Source organism: Stylophora pistillata, chromosome 12, assembly GCF_964205215.1.
Source record: "Stylophora pistillata chromosome 12, jaStyPist1.2, whole genome shotgun sequence".
Taxonomy (NCBI): Eukaryota; Metazoa; Cnidaria; class Anthozoa; order Scleractinia; family Pocilloporidae; genus Stylophora; species Stylophora pistillata.
The window spans coordinates 23,238,926-23,263,814 of record NC_142530.1 but is presented as its reverse complement, the minus strand read 5'-3'; the positions used below and the strand labels follow the sequence as shown (position 1 = coordinate 23,263,814).

At 37.8% G+C, this 24,889-nt stretch overlaps 2 protein-coding genes across 5 annotated transcripts; one reads left to right on the top strand and one right to left on the bottom strand.

The window, feature by feature from the left end:
- The first annotated feature begins 4,247 nt into the window (after positions 1 to 4,247).
- On the top strand, positions 4,248 to 9,645 carry LOC111326350 (THO complex subunit 1-like). 3 transcript variants are annotated; one of them, XM_088740969.1, is made up of 4 exons: positions 4,248 to 4,380; positions 6,515 to 6,847; positions 8,863 to 8,931; positions 9,281 to 9,645. In XM_088740969.1, the coding sequence occupies exons 2-4, from the start codon at positions 6,532 to 6,534 to the stop codon at positions 9,562 to 9,564; spliced, it is 669 nt and encodes a 222-aa protein (XP_088597095.1). In that variant the 5' UTR covers positions 4,248 to 4,380; positions 6,515 to 6,531; the 3' UTR covers positions 9,565 to 9,645. The 3 variants fall into 3 exon arrangements, with proteins under 3 accessions (XP_088597095.1, XP_022786059.2, XP_088597094.1); XM_022930324.2 differs by having other exon boundaries at positions 4,258 to 4,380; positions 6,507 to 6,847; XM_088740968.1 differs by lacking the exon at positions 4,248 to 4,380 and having other exon boundaries at positions 6,138 to 6,847.
- A 155-nt stretch (positions 9,646 to 9,800) lies between these two features.
- LOC111326349 (uncharacterized) lies at positions 9,801 to 23,770 on the bottom strand. Of its 2 annotated transcripts, none has more exons than XM_088740962.1 (14): positions 23,568 to 23,770; positions 20,716 to 20,835; positions 19,124 to 19,204; positions 18,373 to 18,430; positions 17,565 to 17,896; positions 17,118 to 17,344; positions 15,966 to 16,306; positions 15,389 to 15,730; positions 14,504 to 14,645; positions 13,503 to 13,602; positions 12,750 to 13,025; positions 12,392 to 12,481; positions 11,464 to 11,694; positions 9,801 to 10,933 (listed from the first exon to the last, which is right to left on the bottom strand). In XM_088740962.1, exons 2-14 carry the CDS (start codon positions 20,738 to 20,740, stop codon positions 10,743 to 10,745), a joined length of 2,436 nt encoding a protein of 811 aa, XP_088597088.1. In that variant the 5' UTR covers positions 20,741 to 20,835; positions 23,568 to 23,770; the 3' UTR covers positions 9,801 to 10,742. The 2 variants fall into 2 exon arrangements, with proteins under 2 accessions (XP_088597088.1, XP_088597089.1); XM_088740963.1 differs by having other exon boundaries at positions 17,754 to 17,896.
- Positions 23,771 to 24,889: the final 1,119 nt, after the last annotated feature.

Here is a 24,889-nt window from a genome sequence, read left to right as displayed (position 1 = left end):
CCTTAAGAAGGCCTAACTGTTACATGGCATCAATAGACTTTAAGGATGCTTATTACTCAGTGCCAGTGGCAGTAGAGCATAGAACATTTTTGATATTTCATCGGAATAATAAATTATTTCAATACACTTGCTTCCCTAATGGGCTGGCCTGCTGCCCAAGAAAATTCACTAAATTGCTGAAACCTGTATATATATGCTGAGCTTCGTAAAAAAGGACATCTCCTGGGCCCCTACCTAGATGACTCTTATTTACAAGGGGAATCAGAGCTCGAATGCTTGGAAAATGTTAGGGAAACTGTGACATTATTCCAAAAGCTTCGCTTTATAATACATCCAGTTAAATCTGTTTTTCACCCTACTCAAGAATTGGAATTTCTTGGCTTCATAGTAAATTCGGTGACAATAACAATCAGGATTACTCCAGAGAAAGCCCTGAATATTCAATCACAGTGCACTAAATTCTTGCACAAATCAATAGTCAAGATTAGAGATCTTGCACACATTATTGGACTCCTAGTTTCCAGTTTACCTGGAGTCCAAATGGGCATGTTGTTTTACAGAAATCTCGAAAATGAAAAAATAGACATACTTAAAGCAAATAGTGGGAACTTTGATGCACTGTGTACTATAAGTGAGACATGTACGTCAGAATTACAATGGTGGTGTGACAATATCACCCATGCAAAAAAGAAAATATTGCAAACTGACCCAGGCATTACAATAAGGTGTGATGCATCAAAAGAAGGTTGGGGGGCAGAACTAAACAATAAGCGCACAGGGGGGTGCTGGCTGCCAGATGAAACCATCCTTCATATTAATGAGCTAGAACTTTTAGCAATTTTGTTTGCATTGAAGTCATTGTACAATGATGTAAAAAAAATCGCATCCGTGTAGAAAGTGACAACACAACAGCAGTGTGTTATGTTAACAACATGGGAGGGAGTAAGTCCAGACCATGCAATAATATCGTCAGACAAATTTGGATGTGGGCACTAGAGCATGATAATTGGATTACAACAGCTCATTTACCAGGGAAAGACAACACTGTTGCTGACCGTGAATCCCGTCTGTTTAATGACAGGACAGAGTGGCAATTGAACACTGCAATCAGTATTTTCTAAAATAAATAATCTTTATGGTCCATTAGAACTTGATTTATTTGCATCTAGATTGAATAGGCAATTAGATAAATATGTGGCCTGGCGACCAGACCCTGAAGCAACCTATATAGATGCTTTCTCACTGTCATGGACTGATAAAAGCATTTATGTTTTCCCCCCATTCTCTCTTATAAATAGATGCCTTCAGAAGATCTCAAAAGACAAAGCGGAAGTAGTGATAGTTGTCCCAATCTTGCCAACTCGGACGTTTTTTGCAGTATTCTTGACTATGCTCATAGACAATCCTCGACTACTTCCAAACAAGGACAACCTCTTGACTCTACCTCATTCATCAGCGCTGCATCCTCTGAGAGACAAGGTCCAGTTGATGGCCTGTCATGTATCAGGGAAGCAATGGCAGCAAAAGGAATTCCTGATGAAGCAAATCCCATCATTCTCAAATTCCTAGCGAGACGTAACACAAAAGCAATACAACGCCTATCTTAAAAAGTGGTTACAAGTTTGTGGTGAAAGGAAGATCAATAAAACTGAAAACTGAAGACACTGTGAATAGTGCCTTGATGTTTTTGACAAATCTTAATGTATCGGGACTGAAGTATAGTGCTATTAATGCTGCACGCTGCGCATTATCCAGCCTGAACTTTGACAGTAGAATCACAATTGGCAATCACCCCATTATAGTAAAATTTATGAAAGGTGTATATGAGTCAAGACCAATACAAAGAAAATACTCATTAGTGTGGGATGTAAAGAAAGTGTTGAACATGTTTCGAGAATGGAAAACTAACAAGGAACTTTCTTTGAAAGACTTAACTCTAAAAACTGTTATGTTAATTTCACTAGTTAGTGCTCAACGAGTTCAATCGATACACATGTTGGACACAGCTATATGATAGAATTGGAGGATACTATAACTTTCCAGATGGGTCTCTTGAAGCAGAGCAAGCCTACCACTAAGTCAATGTTCCTTGAATTCCATAAGTATCCAGAGGATGAAACCCTTTGTGTGGTGAGAACTTTGACATGCTATCTTAGAAGAACCTCATGTTTGCGTGGTCAAGACACTAAAGTATTTATCACTTACTCAAAACCACACCATGCAGCTAGTAAGGACACAATAAGAAGGTGAATAAAAACATGTCTAACAAAAGCCAAAACTGATACACCTGTTTTCACGGCCCACAGTACACGGGCAGCATTAACATCTGCGGCACTTAAAGGGGGTTTGCCGCTTCAACTAATATTGGAAAAGGCTGGATGGTCTAATGAGACCACATCTGCTAGACGTTATAATGTTCCCGTTGAAGGCACCAAAGCATTGCAATTTACCAAGGCAGTTTTCTCATGATTAGATATCATACTATATTCATATAGTGTTTTAAACTGTTGTTAATTTTTTGAAAAGACATTTTATTCATGTCATTGCCTTAACAGCATATCTTTAAGGAGTAAGCTATGTTTACATGTAACTTATGTTACTGGAGTTACCACTGTTCAATATATTAAAGTTATTTTGTTACTTTGGAACATGCTAGAGTGATTAAGGTTTTTCCACACATTCACCAGTAACCCATTTTTTAGAGGTTATTTCAAAGTGATTGTAGTCATCTTGGCTACGAAATCTCACATGATCCTTAAATATGGTGACGTAGAAGAATTTAAAAATTAAACGAAACTTACCTGGAAGTTGAAGTTTGATTAAGATTCTTCTAGTCACCATAACATTTAGGGATCAGATACCCACCCTTGCGCGCTGGCGCCACCCTACCCTATGAGGACTGTAGTGTGCTTGCACCTTTCAAGGTCATACATTTTTCAACATTGTCACATGATTGTGGTCTGTTATTAATCAAGAAGACTACAATCTACTTTAAAGACTGATCTTGCGCATGCGCGTTACAATCTCACCTGATCCTTAAATGTTATGGTGACTAGAAGAATCTCAATCAAACTTCAACTTCCAGGTAAGTTTCGTTTAATTTTCCAATTTTTGAAGCAAAGCTCAAACATAAATATTAATTTGGAAAATTATTTGTGATTCAAATGAGTTCACGAAGTAGGCGGGTTAAAAATAATCATCAACGACTTCTTTGGTAGGTTTCCGGCGTTGAATTGTAGAGCTAAGAAGGATGACTCGTTTAAGACTGATTTTAAATTAAGAAAAAGAGGGTTAATTGTTGTAATTTTGTAAATATCAACTCGAACTCAGATGAACCTAAACTTTAGTAACATTTTGCTTGAAAATTATTCTTCAGTAATTTGCAGTTAGCTAACTAGAGATCCTCGATATCTCGATCTGCTTTTTTGTTATTGTTTTTATTGTTTTTTTTTTTAACGGGTATTTGAAGTCAGCAGGGTTCAGCTGTTCCTCAATCTATACGTATCACTGTCGAAGAAACTCATTGCATACAGTGGACCTGAAATGAAGGCACACAGGCCTCTTTAATTGTTTTCAAAAGAATGAGATCGAAATGAAGTTTCTGCACGATTCCTTTCTGAATGAGAACAGGGCGACCGATAATCAATGTAGTTGTTATTTGTGGTCTCAATCAATAAGAGTTGAATCAAGCGACGTTACGTCTATATGGTCCGATTACTGTGTTATTGGCAGGTCGGTAGCTAGTTAACATTTTAGCAGGTAAGTCTATGGAATCTTCGAGTAAAATGAGTATACTTTTTTAATGGCGGAGATAAAGTACGGACGTTACTGGACGGAATAAAGAGGGTAAAGTGCTAAAAAACTGGGCTGCCTCCTCGACGGGGCATTTTACCAGATAATTTGGGTTAATATTTTACGATTGTGCTCGTCAACAGAACTACAACAGCCGAAAAACGACTTCAGTGAACTTCAAACGTTATTTTTTCTCATGTCAACTCAACGTAAATCGATTTACAGTAACAAGTGCAGGCTTTTTCTACAATCAGTAGCTTGCAATAATCTATGAACCGTAAGAGATCGACTCACTGTATTGTTTTCCTGGAGAGCAGCTCAAGGATTGTGTGACATATACAAAAGATTAAGAGGAGTATTTAGGTGAAGTAACAAAGACGTCTTTCTGGGCAGTGATCTGCCATTTGATCTGTTCTCCTCTCATTGGTTACGTTGCTGATTAAAGCTAAGATTACTCAAGGTCTCGTGGAAATCACGCGGAAAAATGAGACTACGGTATGTGTCGTAATGACACATATCTCTAAGACGGATAGCTCAGATTGGTGAGATCAGACCTGCTCAGTTATTTATCACGGATCAGCTTCAAATGTATGTATCTCAAGTTAATAAGTCGTAACTGGGGCATTCAGGATGTTACGTTCGGCATCATAATGTTGGCTTTGTTCTCGTTTTTGCAGGAATATCAGCTACGTTACGGTTATTTGGGTAGAAATATCGTTCGAAAATGTGTTTTTTAAAGATTTTTGCACGTTTAAAACAAACTTCTGCTTCTTTTATTCCGATCACGTCTAAATGAACGGTTACAACAACAGAGAGAGAAAACAGAATACACTATTATATATATGCTAATTCCTAAAAAACAAATTTTGAATAACAAAAAGAAAAGACACACCTGGACCAATCATAGATCAAATTAACTATTCCTGTGAAATATTTCAAATTTAAAATAACAACGGCAAACATAATATGCATAATAACAACATTTTTTTGAACGATAAATTGCCTCGAGGACCAGTAGTAAGGACAGTGGTCAATTATTGACTGTCCCACCAACCATACGTACCGTCGACCTATAGCTAGTTAAGTAATTTTAGCTTCTTTGGAGCCTTACCTCAGTTGTAATCCTTTAGTTTTTGTCTAACTAATATATCGACTACTGCTGGTGCTCAACGATGGCCATGGCGGAATCTTCTTTCGCCAGAGTGACAATATTGACTTCGCTTCCACATTCCCAATGGTTCAAAATTAGTAGACATAAACAAATACAGTTTTTATATGAACATGAACAAACGATTCCTCGCTTTACACTAATTTTCATTTTGTAAATATCTCCCTCTTCATTAATCAACAATTTAACAATCTCCTTGGGTTTTGATCACGTAATCTTCATCAGACCAATTTGAAAATTGTATCCCCTGTGAATGACAGCTTAGACTTGCAACCATTGTTTACAGTAGATCTAGCTTGGATTTCAACTCATTCTATCGCTCGTTATTATTACTTTTATTCTGGTCTTTTAATCAATGCTAAAATCATTCTAAAATACTAATTATGCAGTGCTAAGAAAGGGTTTGACGATAAAAACGCCGAAAGGTGTTCATAAAAGTATGAAGCGAGATATATTTCAAAGCGCATTTATTACCAGCCGGTATTGTACGGTAATTGCAGTGAAGCATCGATCTAATCAAAACGGAAGCCAATTATTAACTGAGAGCGAAATCATAACAATGTCTTGCCGCTTCCAAAATTGATCAAATTCCTCAGTATGTTTCCGGTCGGAAATGACCATGTACTTCATGTCTACGCTCTTTGTAGTTTTGTTGCATTTGTGTGTTGTCGGTGGTGTATTGTTGTTTTCTTCACCTATTTCTACTTTCCTTGGTGCACTAAAATGCAGAGTGGACAAGTTTTCTAGTGATCTTTAATTGGGAAAATACTGACAACCTACCGTACTTCATCTATTAGCGTACAGTCTAACACAAATAATAACTAACAACAACAAACATATGAAACATATGTGTGAACTGCGGTTATGAGACGTATATGAGAACGATCCTTCGCAGTAAAGCACTATTTGAGCAATAGTGAAAATCAGACCTGAAAAAAAAAAAATTTCAGGCCTGTACGGGACTCGAACCACTGACCTCTGCGATACTAGTGCAGCGCTCTACCAATTGAGCTAACAAGCCAACTGGGAGCAGGCCATCAAATTAATTCGATATAAACCCGTAGATGATAAATCAAACAACAACAAACATATGAAACATATGTGTGAACTGCGGTTATGAGACGTATATGAGAACGATCCTTCGCAGTAAAGCACTATCGTTCTCATATAGATCGTTCTCATATACGTCTCATAACCGCAGTTCACACATATGTTTCATATGTTTGTTGTTGTTTGATTTATCATCTACGGGTTTATATCGAATTAATTTGATGGCCTGCTCCCAGTTGGCTTGTTAGCTCAATTGGTAGAGCGCTGCACTAGTATCGCAGAGGTCAGTGGTTCGAGTCCCGTACAGGCCTGAAATTTTTTTCAGGTCTGATTTTCACTATTGCTCAAATAGTGCTTTACTGCGAAGGATCGTTCTCATATACGACAAATAATAACTGTTTCCATATGATCATCTTTCGTTTCAAACCCGAGCATTTGTGTAACCCTGACGAGAAGCAGATCACACATTTTACTATGATGGTTATTTCTCATTGAGTTTTTCAGTTTGAACGAAAACGGCGATGATGGCAAATGGGGAAGCAAGTGATGCACCTCTTGAAAAACCGTTGAGTGACAAGCATAGGCATATTTTGAAAAACGTAGAAGAGGCCCCTTCAAGAGATATGGATCCAGAAGAATTATTACGGAAAATGGCAGCTGTTAAAGTATTATTTACCCAATCTGAAGCAGAGAAAATAAAAGCGAAACAAACACGATCGGGAAAATGCGAGGAGTTGCTAGAGATTTTATCAAGGAAGGGTGAGAAAGCCTATCAAATATTCAAGAAAGTACTCCGAGACGTTCACCCACCCCTTGCAAACATAATTTTGGAACGTGGTAAGTGTTTTAGCGCCAACGAACATCGATCAGTATGAAACGAACACTGCATGATTACACCTAACCGAAATTTTTTAACTATGCATGTCACATAATTAATCGAGATGAAGATGCCAAGCCAGTGTTTGGGAAGAGAGGGTCCAACACCTGTACAGCCGTAATTCTTTTTTCTCTCTTGTTGCGAGGTTTCTGCCAGTATCTCCAATGTAGGAGGCGTGGCAATCGGAGCAATTGATCTTATTAATCGCTCCCTGTCTGTTCCTCGGTTCGTCCTTGCCTTTAAGTTGGTTATTAACTGACATATTGTAGTGAACACAGACGGGCGACTGACTGAACACAGACGGGCGACGAGGAAAAGTGATGTCAACAATCACATTGCTGAACATCATCGACTTACGAACCACAATATTGACTGGGACTCTGCACAATGCCTAACCTACAGTACTAACCATTTTCAACGACTGACTCTGGAAAGCTGGTTTCCTTACCTAGAACATACTCCCCTAAACAGGTGTACACTACTACCGGCTCCGTACAAACGACGTATTCACGACATTAACATTACAAACGAACCGAACAGAACGACCTAGCGTTACCGACGGATCAAAACAGACCAATAACGACCGACTTACGCCTCTTGAGTCTTACAGCCAATAACAACACGGCAAAACCGACTGACCAATCATATTACACGAACTGGACTAAGAACATTCTACTGACGACAACTATTCACTTGACTATGATGATGACTTCCGCACAAGTTGTCGAAAGGTCAGTCACCACCACCGTTAACAGTCTTTCTCAAGACCACACATACTCGGAAGATCACACTGTTGAGGCTATTCCTCGACAAGGTTTTATGTTAGTCCGTTCCGTTCCTCGTTTTTTTGTATGTCACGTAGACCACAATCCTTCAGTAGTAATTTTTATTTTTCGCCTCCTTTTTTTACGCACGTGGTGAAGCGCTTGTAAATAATTTTATAACATAACCAAAGTAAAGCGCGCGCTCTGATTGGTCAATTTAGCGTTCCCCATTTGCCCATGGGTGTACGCTGCTGACGTGAGCAAATGCAAAGACTATTTTTCCGCGCGCGCTTGTTTTTTCTAGTCGCGTAAGATTTGTTAAATAAACGGGAACTCTTTAGCTACAATGTATCAATGTTATGTTATAAAACAAATGGTAAACACCACAGCGTACACTATTGAGTTATGGATGCACTTGGCAGGTTTGCTAAGCATTCAAGAAGCTAGAGTCGCTCTCGGCTATCGCCTCGAGCGACTCTTACGCTTCTTTCGTGCTTAGCAACCTCCCGCGTGCATCCATAACTCAATAGTGTACGCTGTGGTGTTTACCATTTGTTAATAGGTACGTGAAACTGTTTCTTTTCTTTCGTTTACCGCCTTTCATCATGTGGTTTTTACGGCTCCCTGAGTCTCGTAATTTATGATGAAAGGGCGACCGGATGGTTTTGTAAACATTGGAATTTTTCGCCGTCATTAAATTCGTTGGTTTAAAAAGCTGTTCTGTTGTTATTCGACATCGACGCCGCTATATGTGTCCGACCCGGACACACACTACACTTTCATATGTTGCCTCCGGGTTCAAACCATTTACTAAATCTTTTTTCAGTGTTAGGAAATTGCTCTGCAATTGCTTTCTATCGCAGCATAGACTCATTACGCTACTCTTTCTTAAGTGAGCTAAACTTTTGTAGTGTTCTTTTAAAGTTTCACTGATTAAGTACCTATGCTCATAATTTTCCTGTAATATTGGGCATAGTGTTTTTAATAGAAGTTTATACATTATTATTTTTGGAGGGTATGTCTCAGCATGGGAATTTGGTTACCCCCTACTACGATCCTGTCAACCATTTTTGTATTTTTGTTTGTTTCTATACGTATTTTTTCTAAGTATTTAGTTCATTTGTATCAGTTATGTATGGTTACGAACTTTGATGAAACATTTAACATTTAACATTAAACATACCTCATTGGGTTCCCTTTTTTCATCTCAGAAAGCATGGACCTGGGAAGGGATGAAAAACCAGAGCAAGCTGACAGAGCAAGACCGGTACCTGACTCAAGTAGGTTCCTAGCATTTCTCTTTTTTTTTTTTTACCCAAAAAGGGTAAGGGGGTGCTGATTTTCTTAGTACGCCAAGTTTGCTTGATCTAACAATTCTCATAAATAATTCAGTTCTTAAACAAGATGATGGGTGATATAGTGGCGAGGGGAAGGTAACTACTTAAAGATTCTGTTGTTTTATCCAGCGGTTACTGTTTAAAATATAGTGCAGGAACATGCTGACCGGACCATGGAACAGAAATTCATTAAAATATTTAAAATCCTTAATGCTCTGATGTTTGGATGAACTAATGAGTGACGGACATTATAGATTGGTTATGTAATGAGCTTCGTCTTAATGATTCGCAGCTGAAATAAAAAAACTGCGAGAGAAAGTTGTTACTTTGCAACGATGCATGACAATTCAGGATGACGCGGGAAACTGTTGGAGGGAACTTGGAGCATATCTTCAAATACCAGAAGGCGAACTTTGCAATATAGAAAAAGACCACCGATTAGCAAAAGATAGTGGATTTGCTGTACTTCAATCATGGAGGAATAGGAAAGGGAGTGACGCAACTGTAGGATGCCTTTCCGACGCCTTTGAAAGTATTGGTAAAAAAAGGATTGCAGAAAAGTTGTTAGGTGTGTAACTCTGTTTTTATCTTCCTAGAAAGCGGTTTGCTACAATATACCACAATTAATACAATACGTTACAGTAGCCTCCATGTGGCGCGAAAATGTGCTTGAAAATTTGTCGGCGGAAATTACCTCTTCTGATATTTGATGTGATATAAGCCAGTAGGAATGTTAAATGTTCTCTAGCTTAACTGAAATTGGACCATTCAAAGAAAAACATCCATGTTTTGAAAGTACGAACCGGACTTGTTTGTACGTTTTTTTTTTTTTTCTTACTTTACGCAGACATTCGCCTCTGTTATCTTTTACATTCTATTTTCAGTCGAGTAATTTGATCGTTCGGCCAAGAGAAGTCCTGAAGATGTCTGATGGTGAAAGTGACCAAAGTTTGAACAGCCATATGAAGCAGAGATAAGAGTAAAGGGTACCTTAACTAATTATATTTGTTGCCAAAACTGCTTATTAGATTTCTTAGCTTCCTATTTGTGCAATAAAAATGTAAAAAATTGTTACGCTGAGGCCACTGTGGAGGTTTGCAATTGGCAGTAATCGTAAATATTAATGTCTCTGGCGAAGTAAGCAAACATCGTTGACACTGGAATTTTCGAATCTTGAGAGTTTCCAGTTTTCCTCCGGCAAAAATGTACGAAAAACAAACAAACTTTCACTTCACTTTGAAAAAGGTTACATGCAGGTGAAGAAAACATCTAGTCCATAAAACTAGAAGATGTTCCAATCTGCCTCGCTCTTTTGGTTGCGACACTGTAAACGGGGTTTCAAATAGCCTCTATAAGCTTTTTACACAAGTGCCAAGGGCGATTAGGTTTTCTTTGTTCTAATCTTCATATGGTAGATTTGGTTGCCAAACAAATACGATCCGTACAATTTTAGGCTCACAACAAGCTACTAAATACGAGGTTTTGAAGACGTTTCTTTGCTTCCAAGATATTCCTACTCAGAAATGATCACCAGCTAAGTGTAAAAGAGAGCAAGGAAATTATGATGGACATTCCGTTTGTTGATGGGTTAATCGCCCAAGAAACAGCTGGTTGCAATTTTGAACCCTGAGTCATATACCACCTCAGTTCTTTCCTATTCTAGCTTTCGGTTAGTATTTTGTCTCCCATTGAAAAGAGCCGACATTGATAAAGAGCATAGCATTATGCGGTGACGACATTACGAAATTGCCTCCTCATGATGCCCCTGAGAGATCTTCTCTTGCCTTTCTGACTTTTTCCATCAATTCTCTCAGCCCCTCTAGATTTTCATTCCTTGCTCTTCGTACAATTGCTTCTTGTAATGCAGCAACCTCCCTCAGCAAGCTGTTCGTCGTGTCAAATGGCTCGTTCCGTCCCGTGTTTAGCTGTCTACTTGGAAGTTCATCTACATTGTACAAAACCAAGTAAACAAATATCGTAAGGTACACCTAATTACCTATCGTTGCAAAAGTGAGTGGTGATTTAATTGATTAAAACTTAATGAGGTTAGATATGGTCTTTTAAAAACGTTTCAATCGAAAACATCCCTCGGGCGACAGAAAGCACAAAAATTTACAATGGGCTTGAAAACACCAACTCAACAGAACCCTTATTTCATCCAGAGGATACTCTCCGAATACTTTTTAAACTCAAGTCTACGGGTGGGTTCGGCCACCTAACAATGTCCAAAATTAAATTCAAAAGTGTTTAAAAGGGAAGTAATCTTTTTCTATATTTTTAATTGACCATATACTACCCATATTCCGAGATTTTTTTAACTGAAAATAAAAATCTAAGCAGATTGGGTCGATGGTGGGTCCGACAGACGTTAAAATTTTACAGAACATTGGCGTAAGAAGAATGGGCATGTCAATAGTCTGTGGAAAATTTGTATTGTTCGTATGCTTTTGAACAACGCTTAGACATGAAACTCACCAACTCTAGCTTTGATTCTCGTGACAGCTTGATTCATCTCTCTAACTTTTTCGATACTTTGTCTTAACTCATTCAACTTCCTCTGGCTACTTGCCGTTTTATCGCTCCTTTCACTTTGCTCTATGTCTCGTGTTCTCGGTGCATCTACTTCTCCTGAAGTACCAGGCATCGTCTCAGGAGAAACTTCTCTCTCCCTGGTTGGGCGTTGCCCGCTCTCACCCTCTTTGTCGCCTAATGACAAAAGAAATTAAAGACCAAATATAACGATGTTAGTGACCCATCATTCGGAAAATTATGCATCATTTCACAAGAAGAAAATGAAAGTTGTTCGCACTAGTTTGCGAGAAGCACTGATAAAATTAGAATTCTTTGTGCTAGCTTAAAATGATCATTAAAGACTTGCAAATAAGAAAAAAAATGGTTACTCACTGGTATATTTAGCGAGAATAAAATAAAGATTTCAAACAACTTTCAAATAACTTTTCAGAAAAAAGTAACTACAAACTGACATAAAAAGTAAACCCGAAAAGGAAATTGTAAATCCGTAAAGGAAAAAATGATCACGGCAGGGACCTCTTCAAGTCTAACGCTAAGCAATTACTGAAGAGGACTTAAGAAGTGATGAACAAGGAAATAACGCTGATCAAAAACTTCAATGTATCAAAAATAAGATAAAGTGCATCTCAAACTGAGTATCAGTAAAAGTCATCATTCTCATACTTCCCGATGTTCTGTAACTCTATGTGAAGACTTGATAATTGGCTGAGTCCCTTAGGAATACCCTACAACATGAAGCTTCTAAAGAGTTCAGCCACGATGAAATGAAAAGCGAGAGACACTAAAGACGGTGCACGAGTCAATATTCATGTATACATCCACTAATTCTTCACAGAGCATAAGGGAAAAATCTTGGTAAATACTGATTTACCTTCTACTGGGCTGCTACATGTATCTTGTTGCTCTACTGAACCGTCGCCGTTTTGTTCACTTTCTCTTCCTATTTCCTCTCGCGCAATATCTAGCCCAAAAAGGGGCAAATCATTTGTTAATATCTAGGAATCGCTCTTTATAACAGTGATACTACTTACGACATTTATAGGCTGAGCGAATTTAGATGACATGATATGCTTAGATTCTGCGAATGCAAATTGCATATTCTGAGAGCAACTTAAAACACCATGACCACGTTTACTGGTACCATACAAAGTTTCAAGACCTCATCGGGAAAACTCTTTGGATCTCAATCCAGATTAATGACTTCCATGAAAAGTACAGGTTTTAGGTACCTAGCAATTTTTCTGCGATCCTTTTCATGCCTATTGCAATAAGGGTAGACTCAAGACGTCCCACAGTTGCATTGCTTCCATTCTTATCCCTCCAGGACTGGAGAACAGCACCTCCCTTATCGCGAACTTTACCGTAATCACTTTCTATGTTGCAAATTTCGGCCTCATCAACTCCAAGAAATATTCCAACTTTTTTCCAGCAGCTTCCTATATGTTTGTTACAAAGTGTTGCTATCTTTAGAGTAACAACTGACTTTCTCAGCTCTTCGATTTGGGCTAAACGAAAAAAAAAGCAGAAACAGTTTATAGCTATAAAGGAAGAAAAACTTTCCACAATACTCGAAATTTTCTCTTTTTTTAACAACTGGAAACCAGTTTAAGCAGTCACCCCTTTGAATTTCTTGGTAGTTTTTTTTACGAACTTATTGAGCACTGAATGATAGAGCTTTTTTTAAAGGATTTGGGAAATTTGAGAAAGAGGATGAGGCCCTTTTCCTGAAAATCTCGCCGACCATATCGACCCAAAGCCATCGTTTAAAATTCAAATCTATAAGAACAACTAGTACAGGCCTTAATAGAAAACCAACCTATCTTGTTTCTCCTCTTAACATATTTTGTCATTGAATTTTAAAGGCACTGATACCTTGATCTCAAATGTAATAAACCGTCAGGGGAGAAAGCTGTTACCCTTCTCTTCTAGCATTCTTCCTTTCACCTCTCTGACTACTATCCTAAAATTCAAACAGCTCTCACCCAAATCTTTTACTGGCGACTCCACAGAAGTTGAAGGTTCACAAACCGGCGGTTGCTCCTGCGACTGAGATATCTCCCAGGAAATTGCTGGAGAGCGGTTCTGTTACGAGGAAAAGGAACACACACATTATAAAAGCATGGTCTTTTTAGTAATTAATGTCACAATAAATGAAGCAACATGTCTGACTCATTGCAAAAGTCTATCAACAGAGTCATAAGTTCAAGAATTCTTGAAATTAGGTCATAATATTTAGTTATGAGGGCACTTTCACCGTGGTAAACCAATTAACCCTTTACACGAAAAACGGAATGTACAGAGTGACTGACATTTCCTGAGGTAAATTCACCGTGAGAGTAAATATGCAGGATGCGTCAACAACTTGGGATCAGACGAAGTGCATCCGACGCTTTTCTGTGGGTTATATTTGCCATCACCAGGACTTTGACATCAGAGTTTAAAAAATCTTTCTTAACCGCCAGGAAAATATTTTTCCATTTAAAGACAATTTTCATCTATAAAATTTGCGAATGACAAAATGGTTATATAAAAGGTGTTTTATTTTTATGGGATAACATTTTTCTCAGATAGCCATCTCCCAAAACATTCGTAAGAACCCTTAAAGCTCTTTTTAAGTTTTCATTTCATACGTTTCAGTGTCCAAAGTATTCGATTTTTTGTTAATTTTTTTTACATACTAAGAAAATCCTTTGAAATATTACTACTCCCCTATAACTTTGAGTCGAAAGCCGCTAAGATCTAAAAAACCATCAGAACTACTAAGGCACTTCAGGTACTCCCAAGATTTCTTCAACCAAATCATAAAAAAGACTTTAATACCACGAATCATTTTGAAAAAAAGAATCTTTAAAAGGAAAAGAAAAACATTATGAAAAGATATGTGACTGAATAGAAAGACAGTGTTTAAGTAAGGATATTGATGCATTTGTAAGAGTTAAATAACGATTTGAAGACTGCATCATATATAAAGTCTCTGTCATACCTCAAACGGTGCCACTGGATGAAGAAACAGAGAGCAAAGTTTTTCTCGCCCTTCCTTGTGATTTTCCCTTTTAAAAAATTCTATCGTTGGTGCTTCGAAACGAACCGAGAATCTTTCTTTATAAATGTATTCTCCAGTAAAACTATTAAGAGAAGAAGAGAGAAAAGAACATTGAACTGACGACACACGTTTTCAATAAAGTAAAGTAAAGCGTGCGCTCTGATTGGTCAATTCAGTGTCAACCATTCGAGCAAATGCAAAGACTAGTTTTCCGCGCGCGCTTGTTTTTTCTAGTCATGTAAGATTTGTTAAATTAAAAGAAAACTCTTTTGCTACAATGTATCAATGTTATGTTATAAAAACAAATGTTAAACACCACAGTGTACACTATTGAGTTATGGATGCATTTGGGAGGTTTGCTGAGCACTCAAGAGGCTATCGCCTCGCGCGACTCTTACGCTTCTTTCGTGCTTAACAACCTCCCGCGTGCATCCTTAACTCAATATTGTACGCTGTGGTGTTTACTATTTGTTAAATGACGCTAATAGTGTTACACTATTTTTTATCAATTTTTGTCGAACTTGAGAAGTTTCCCGATGAGGACTTTTTCAAGTTTCGGTAGGTAAATGTAGACCAAAATACATCGTGCTAACGCACGATTCCGTCGGAACATTTTAAAATTCCGTTTTTTTTCATTAATGAGAGATTAACATTTTATCATGATATGGACTATAGTGACCAAAGGGTTGGGGTGATCAGGCAATTCAACGCGATGATTCAATGAGGCGGATTTCCGGGGGACCTTTTAGCTGCAAATTGCTTGTTATAATTCGTGTAAACATACAGCATTAAAATTACATAAATTGATCTCAGTTAAGGACTTACTTAACGGGGGTATAATCTATATCAATTCCTTCATCAACTGGAGTGAGGCTTCTTGACAGAGAAAAGAGTGCTTGATCCCCATTGGCGAGTTGCCTTGCTGACTTGGCTTCTCCATAGAAAAGAACACCATGCTCTGAAGACATCTCTTTTGCTAACTCAGTTTTCATGTGGAGTGGAAAACAGCCAAGAAACAGCGATCCTTGCTTTGGGTCTTGCGTTGGTTGCTCTTCCTTCTGACGCCAGAAAGCGAAAAATCCTACATGTTGCGGACAGGCGGAGTCCACGATAAAAAGCTCTTCAGCGTCCAGGGGTGTTTTAGAAGAATCAAGTATCACCACACATCTAGCAAGAAACATAGGCACAATTTAATGAATTATGTTACACGAAGACATTTTGAAAATTGGGGAGATGTAAGATAGGTAACTGACTTAATTAACTGTGATTCTGAATATAAAAAAATGCATGTGCATGCCATGGCAACGTATTTTCATTTTATCGTTTGATACTCCTGCAATATGTAATTCACAGTTCACAGATAACTCTTATATGTAGGGGAAAAAGGAGATTGTATACTTACTCCAAGAAGCGATTGATTTGACATGTAGCAGTCCCGTCTACTTCGAATGTCACAATCCCGTTTTCCAGTTTTGGTGGCACCCTCAACTTTTTTGTCCAATCAACCCATTTCCGTGAAGTGTCTTTACCGCCACGGAAAAACACTTTAACGTGCCTTGATGACATTTTCTTTAACTCAATCTGGCGTTTTTGCGAGTCGATGGGTACACTTATCAAGACAGGACAATTCAAACTGACTTGCGAAGGATCACTTAACTCAACTTTAGGTGTGAACTTAATATGAATGACAGAACCAACAAGAACCTTCTTTCCTTTGAACGCATCACTTGAAACCTCTTGCACCTACGAGAAATCAACTTTAATCCAATGCACAAATCTCAAAAAGTGCGTAATTCCGAAAAATTTAAACTACTGTGAACATTATAAACATTCTGAGACATGCGGTCAAGGACACATTTCCATCATGAACTCATTTATTTGTTCCCGCCTTTAAGACTCATTAGTAGACTCAGCAGTCAAAATTATTCATTTATTTTCAGGATTCTGTTCGAAGAATGCGAGTCCAAAAGATTAAAGACGCACTTAGCTCATCTAATTAAGATTTCACATCTTATGGGGGGAAATTAAAAATACACTAACACACGCTGAGCCTGGTAAGTTTCGATTCTGACGTCTCCAATTCACTTGTATGGCTTTGTAAACGTAGGTTCCCTTGATTTCAGCGAGTGTTTAGTATCATTATCATCGTGATGATTTCTACATGATTAACGCAGGGGTTTCAATAAAGCCAATTACGGGCGGTCTATCGCTATCTAAGACCTCTTACCGCCGTTTTAACTTTACTGCCGGAACTCCAGACGTAGCGCTAGCAATTAGAGCTTTAAGCAAAATCCTTTGCGTTTCCCTTGTCGGCTAAGTATTGCCTCGTCGTTTCAATTGTACGATTTGCTTTTTCCGAATTGGCTTTTCTTCTTGTTAAAGTCAAGGATACTAATGTGGCGGTTTAGGTGTAAAAGTATGATGAAGTGTACAAGTATTTTATGGTAAAGAACAGATCTTAAGTGTGTAGAGTAACGTTTAAAAGCACAAAAAAAAATTAAAATACAAAAAGATGTCAAGAGGAGAGTCTTTAAATTATGTTGAGTGACTTTACCTTAGTGACGAAGTCCATGCTTGCAGGAAAAGATTTTCCAGGAATTGATAAACTAACACCCGAGAAATCTGGCACACTGATTGTTAACTCTAAACACTCCTCAGAATCCACCTTTTGAACTTTGTAAGACTTTAGACGACAAATAACGGCATAGCGAGAAAAACTGGTAATTTTAGCGCCAACAAAAGGTAATTCACTGTGCCAATGCAAGCTTTCGCCTTGAAGATCTGAAAAAAAGGTTCAGAAATATACCATTTTCATGCCCTGCTACCTCAGTCTGTTTGCGATGAAAAAATATTGGGTAATCCTTGGTTTCGGGCATAAATTATGTGAGATACATAAAATTAATCTTAAAGTTTATGAGCTACAGGAGGGCAAACAATTAAGGGACACACGCACTGGTATTCAGGTCGGATGGAGGGGTGTGTTAAAGTGACAGTTACAAACCTGATGGTTGCACCTCTGAGGTTTCTAGATCCCTCCATCCTCCTGTACCGATCATCTCCTTCATAACAAGTTCGTAACCTCTCAAGCACTTTGCACTATGAGTTAAGGCTACCTCAATGGAACTGTAAACTACACCGTCTGGATCATCACAGTCGAGTTCTATTACATTGCTCACCAACGATTCGTTACCTTCAAGAGGAGGAGAAACAAACCCAGGCTTCCACAACAAACATGTGACCAGCCTTGGATCTGGTACTGCTTTTGGAGGAAATTTTATGAAAACGCCCGTTTCTTTGAGAATCCAAGTGAAACCTTTCACTGATACCAAGTCTCTATAAGAAAACAAGTGGACTATTCACTACAGCGTTTACTCGTTCGATCGGCTTAAAAGATTTCCTTGAGGTTATAGAAAGCCGGTAAGAGATTCTAATCAAATAGCATTGAGAAGTCGAAATAAAATGGATTTACGGCGAAAGCAAGAAAATTCATTTCGTACCAAGCAATGACCCCAAAAGTCGTTCGTTTCGTCCTCCTATTTGTGACTTGTGCGAGCAAGTAAAAGGTAATGCTCACACCCATATTAACAAAATCACAAGTACCCTTTAATTGTTTTCACCTGGTGTCAGTGACTACATGCCTTCGTTAGCTAGCTAGCTACACGTACGCACGCATTATAAATTGAGTGGTCTGGTTGCTAACTCACGGAACTATGTAACGTAACTTAGAATAGAAAAGCAATAACTACCACAATAAGATATTAAGTAGATCTTTTATTAATTACACGCTATCCAAAAAAAATCACACTTACGCAAAAATTATCCTCTTCTTAATGATATTCGAGTCTTGTGATATAGTTTCTGAAAAAACTTTTGAGCAAATGTACACAAAATAAGTATGTTTAAGTAAAAGCAAAACGTTCTATTCGTGAAATTATATGAACTAAGAACTCATGCGAGATCTTGAGAGGACAAGAAAAACGATCGAGTGAATAGCAAGCTTTTCGGTAAAATGCGTGCTCCTCGCAGTTAAAGAGGATTACCATGCAAGTTGAATAAAGCGTGTCAATTTTAAAATGTCCCGTTTGTCAATTTTTTACTGGTATAACGGATAGGACGATACCCTAGAAAAGAGGCACTTAGCATTTAAAATATATTGTATGGAACGATAAGCTATAAGCTACGAGCAAACTCACAACTATATAAAAAAATTGTATGGGAAAATCTCCTTGCATTCTGGTTTATTTTTAGAAGGGTGGCGGGGGAGTGTTTCGAGGATAGAGAGAAGTATCTATAGTGATTAAGACTTCGATTGTAATTGTTAATCTGTCTCAGTGATGTGTCTGACACATTGAAGACAGGCACCAAGAAAGTGAGTCGGTTGCGAAAGCTTGCGCGAATATGGGAGAGCGTACACGTTAATTTGATAAACACGGGTGCAAAGGACTGAGATATGAAAAAATCAAAAAATATTTCTTCTCACTTTGTGTATAGAAAAATGTCCCAAGGTCTGTTTCTAACGTTGAGATTTAATTACCGAAAACCCACATCGGTGCTATTTACCATGATCTCTGACTATTGGCTCTTTACGAATTGCTTTCCAAAGATTTTCTGGAACGCTTTTTTCTGCAGCAAGCGTCACATCTATTGAAAAAAGTAATTTTGTCGGTTAGGTTGTGTACATTTTTAGATGAGTTCAACGTGGCCTTTAGATACTGAAAACTGAACAGGACTAGAAAACCGTTCTTAGCGAGGAAGAATATGGTCAAGTTTTGCAATGCGATGTAGACAAAGACGCCCCTGCCCTCGAACACTCAGGAAAGACCTACGAAGTTAAATCCCTTTTTAAAATTTTTCTTTTGCGCGGGGGGCATCAAATGCTTTTCAGGGGGAACGGAGGGGGGGATAGTCGTTGCTAGCAGAGTATAAAGAAGGGACTATAGAAAATTGACTGCCAATTAACTGCCAAAGGGGAGGAAGGTTCATAGGAATATTACAGACTTAAGGGGCATCAGGTAAATTACATAGTGACACAAACAAATTCCTCCAATAAACTATATGTGAAGAATGTTGACATAAGAAGAGGCAGAACCTTTTTCAGTTTATAAGTTTTTTAGCGAAACATTACCTCCTAAACCACCCGTATTGGCAACCCATCATCTAGAAAACTGTCACGTTGAGGAAACCTCGTCATGAAAGGGAACACGGGTGCTTAGACATCCGATGGAAGCTATTGTTCCATTAACAGATATTATCTTTATCGATAGCAGCTATCATTTTCAATTGATAATTGGTCCACTAAATGGAACAAATTACCAAGAACATTTTTCAAAAATCGTTGTCATTTTTCTTCGTACACACATCAAAGCATTTGAATTGACAATCAAAACCCGCCTCCTGCTCTACGGAAGAAAACCTAAAATTCTTATTGTTTTTCTGGAGAGAGAGAATGTTTAAGTTACAATCTGCTTGTCTTTTTGGGCCTCAAACAGCACCAATAACAGTCTCTAATCCTTTATATAGCACACACACACATATATTTACTGAATGTGGGTTTTTTTTCTTGAGTATAACTCGAGTTGAATGGTGCGGTATTGAGAATCCATCTTGAGGATCTATCTATTTCAAGTTTCCTTTGATAGTTGATGAGGCTTTTTCAACTATTTAACAAATGGTAAACACCACAGCGTACACTATTGAGTTATGGATGCACGCGGGAGGTTGCTAAGCACGAAAGAAGCGTAAGAGTCGCTCGAGGCGATAGCCGAGAGCTACTCTAGCTTCTTGAGTGCTTAGCAAACCTCCCGCGTGCATCCATAACTCAATGGTGTACGCTGTGGTGTTTACCATTTGTTTTATAACATAACATTGATACATTGTAGCTAAGGAGTTGTCTTTTATTTAATAAATCTTACGCGACCAGAAAAAACAAGCGCGCGCGGAAAAATAGTCTTTGCATTTGCTCACGTCAGCAGCGTGCACCCATGGGCAAATGGGGACGCTAAATTGACCAATCAGAGCGCGCGCTTTGCTTTGGTTATGTTATAAACGCTGATAGTAATCTGAACTGAGTTCTCCTGTTGTCAGGGTCGTGAAGCACAGTCAAAATGCATCTCCATGCAATTTTAATGTACCTTTTCAAATTCGAACTTTACCTTCATCGCCGTTTGGTGAGGCCATAATTAAATTTCTGGAAACCCGCGAGTTTCCAAAGTATTTGATGATGTGTAATCTCTAACCAATGCAAAGAGTTCTTCAGTAACAGAGTTGCCAGCCTGTTAAAAATAGCACAATTAGTCGTTACTGCTTCCCAGGCTACACACATCAATAAAACGCATGTACACTTGCATGCAAAAAGATATGAGTCTGTTGCAGTTAAGCCTTGATAGAAAATTCTTACACGGGAAAGTATATTTCCTCCGCATTTGCATTTGATTTACGCTGAGAAAAGGTCTCATTCAGTAAATATAATGTGCAGCGAAGGCGAGGCGAAAAGTAACTCAAGAACCTCATTTGACTGGGTTAATTTTTCTGAATATACATAAAGTCTCTAGTCTCCAAAATTTTTGGAAATTTCAAAATCTCGGTAAACATAATTTTTAACTAATGATATGAGTTAAAAGTCTTTGAAAATTCCACGAAAATTCAAGTAGCCAACATAATTTTAAACGCAATTGTTGTAAGCCTCAACCACTATTGCATGGAAGAGCGAAGCACATTTTGAATTTTAAAGCTTTTAATTGAAGTTTTCGAGATTATCCAGCGCCTTTGGATGAGTTAGATAAGCTCATTATCATTACGTACTATTATCATTATTATTTTTATTATTATTATTATTATTATCATTAGTATCATTATTATCATTATTATTATAATTATTATTATCATTATTATTATCATTATTATTATCATCTCTTCTATTTCAATCTTCGCTGTTGTTCTTTTCGTGCATTAGCCGGGCGAAAAGCATGCACCTAAGGCATCAATCATTCTGTTCATACAATAAATATAAATTTATACTAATAATTATTATTATTATCATTATCATTATTATCATAAATGTTCTTATTATAGTTATGATTATTATGGTTGTTATCATCATTATCATTGCTAGCATTTACATTGTCATTATTATCACTACATTATCAGAATTAAACTGAACATTTCTCTGTAAGTCTAAAAAAAAATTCTGAAATTTCAAGCAAACTAACGCAATGGATCTGCGCCAAAATTTATTGTGACGAAGGAGTGGTGTAAAGGAAACAGTATTTTATGACTCGTAATCTATTTTTTTCAACTGATTTTGAAACTATATAATTAGCTAACTTGGTCCATTCGTCCCCTTTTGAAGAAAACCAACTAACAACACAACGTATTAGTCTTCAACTTCTTCTTCGTGTAACAATTTCCAGTTTTAAACTGACAAAACACCGCTTTATATAAAAAAAATATTTCAGTCTGTACCTGCCCCGTGACCGACTTCTTAGGTCAGACAAAAAAAGCACCAGTCTTCTCGAAAAGGTAACGAAATTAGAAGAAAAGCTAACAGATCATTCTGGAAAGGTCACAGCAGCGATATGCGATATTTAGGTAGATAAGGATACCAAAACTGCATTTGGCGGCGACCAAACTGTAAAATCCGAGGGACAGATTTAAAAGATGATACATTAACATGCGTGCTATTTAGTCCAACGCGATGACAAAGCGGCTTTGATTAATAACAGCTTTGAGTAATGAATGAACAACTGAGCGGTTAATAGATCAACAGGACAAGAATAGCCGCTTGAGAAAGTGTAAACGGCGTTATTTGACCCAAGGATAAAATTGAACCACAACATATACACTGCATTTACTATTTACCTTTCGTGATTATACCACATACATCGTTTCACGCATTACATGTTCGTTCATAAACATTAAACCGAGCACAAGCTAAAATGCCTCGATCCCACAGAAAATAGAATCTAACTGATGACTTGAATTTACCACTGAATGTAGATGATAATGACAAACGAACGACGCGCTCTAAGAGCAATGCGGAAATGTTACTCTACACTAAGTCACAAACCCGAGACAAACAAATATGGTTATCTTACAATTGACGCGTTGATATGAAGGAATAAACCTCGTTTATACGACATTCACGTCGCTGTTACCTATAATACTCAAACAGCACCACTAAACGACGCTGATAATGCAGTATATCGCTAGGTAGACGGTGCACTATTGATTTATGTTAGTGTTTGTTATGTCTGCTATCTCGCGCGCGTATTAGTGCATTCTGGCCGAAACGGCGCAATGAAGGGGACGCAAATCTTTGACTTCTGCGAATAAAGAATACCACCGTTGAACAGTACCTCATACAATCGATTTTCTTCATGAAAAAAAACTTTAACTTTTCTACGCAGTTATATTCCTTTCCTTCCAAAATCGAGATCTTGAAAGGAATTGATATTCTTGTTAGTCTAATATAACGTATTATTTTCTGTTATATCCGTTGCCGCATATTTATTGTGAAAGAACCTGAACCCGCAACATCTCCACTAAGCGTACATGGGCGCTGAAATTTTGTCCTCTTGTGATCCAAATTTGTTTCAAGCAGACACTTAAATTTGTTCTGATTATGAAGATTTTTCATTATAGGTAAACTGTTCAGGTTTGAAATCGTGTTTGCTTCAATCAATGAGCAGAGAAAGTAGTAGCGCACAGTCTGTTTTGGCTTGTTTCACGATCCTTCGAGGAAGAAGAGATTGTAAAACTATCTGTATCGCAATTGAACCGAGACAGCTACAAGAGGTACTTGTAAATGAACTTCCATATTTCCATATTAAAGTACTTTGCTAAATAAAGAAGATAAACGGGGAAATTCAGGCAGGAGAACCAAATAACATAAATATAATATGAACAGCGAACTAGAACGGAATGAACAGACAGACGCACTTAGTAAATAATTAAACAATGCAACTGCCTTTCAAAAGGTAAAAAAACTCACGAACTTGGCACTTACCTGAAATAAAAATATTCCAGACTCAAGTTCACAGTCCATCAACTTTCGCGCACAGATCTACATCAACCAGAGCCCGAAAAGTGTCAGAGTCGCTCCGAACCAGAAATGTTATTTCCATTTTACAACTCAGCCCTCATGATAAGGGAAAAAGACATCTCAGTGCATTCAAAACTTCGGAAGCCAGCGATGGACACCCAAGCCAAGCTGATGGATGACCTGAATAGTCTTAAGAGCAATTAGCTCGTAAATCAAACAAGCTGTCACGCATAAACTTTTATGTAACGCAATGACTAGGTATACTGAAAACAGTTTCCTCTGGATTCTTTGTATCTCGAAACTGTTATAAAAGGTGACTCAGTCGACACCTAGTGGAGCCTCTACGCATTAAAAGACTTCAGAAAACAAGTAGGGTAACCTGATCTTTAATATCAGGAGAACTTCGTAAAAACAAACAACTGCTTTGTATTCTATTCGTAAGGCCCCGTAGCCCTAAATATAACCCTGATAGTATCAAATCGATTTAAAGGGACATGTTATGTTTCATAGCGTTTATGCGACCTAGAAATTATTTTTAAAAGCAAAAAAAAAAACATCAATAAAGCAAACGGTATGAGTCCAGAAAAATCGTGGAAGGTTTCAAATAGAGGAGGCTACCAAACTTTCATCATGATTTAATCCTTCGCTGAAAATCAATCCAAGAAAACATTGGTCTTGTCTTCTTCATTTCGCCCCATGAGTGACTAGAAGAGTATCTTTCCGTGTGTTATTTACCTGAAGAAATTTCGTAACAGAATTTGCAATCACGAGTTCCCGAAGTCAAATCTGAACCACTTGATCGATTTAAGAGAAGAAACAATCACCGACTTGGACACAACTGACGACATCCAAGGAAAGAAGGTCGAAGTTATGAGTTTACTCGACCGCATGGTGTCTGGAAAAGACGCTGTTATTTCTTGAAGTTCGAAAGTTATTTCCACGTCCAAGATTGAGTGCAATTTTCACGACTAAATTTTTTAAAATCATTTGTAATTCATATGAGTTTTTCGACTTTAAAGGGCAGGTTCAAAATAACTAGGCCAATTTCGTTCAGTGGCAGAAAAAACTAATACCATTTTTAAAGGCTGATTTTGAAATTCGAGAAGTTAAAAATAGATTTGAATGTTATTTTCCCTCCCTGTGAAACAATTATGAAACTTTCGTTCAAAAATTGTTCGGTTAGAAAATAAAGCTACCTGCACAATCAATTTTTTTCGACGTGGTCGGGGGAAAGCTGGTACACAGTACCACGCTTTGTAGAAGTATAAAGAGTCTAAACCTGCTGT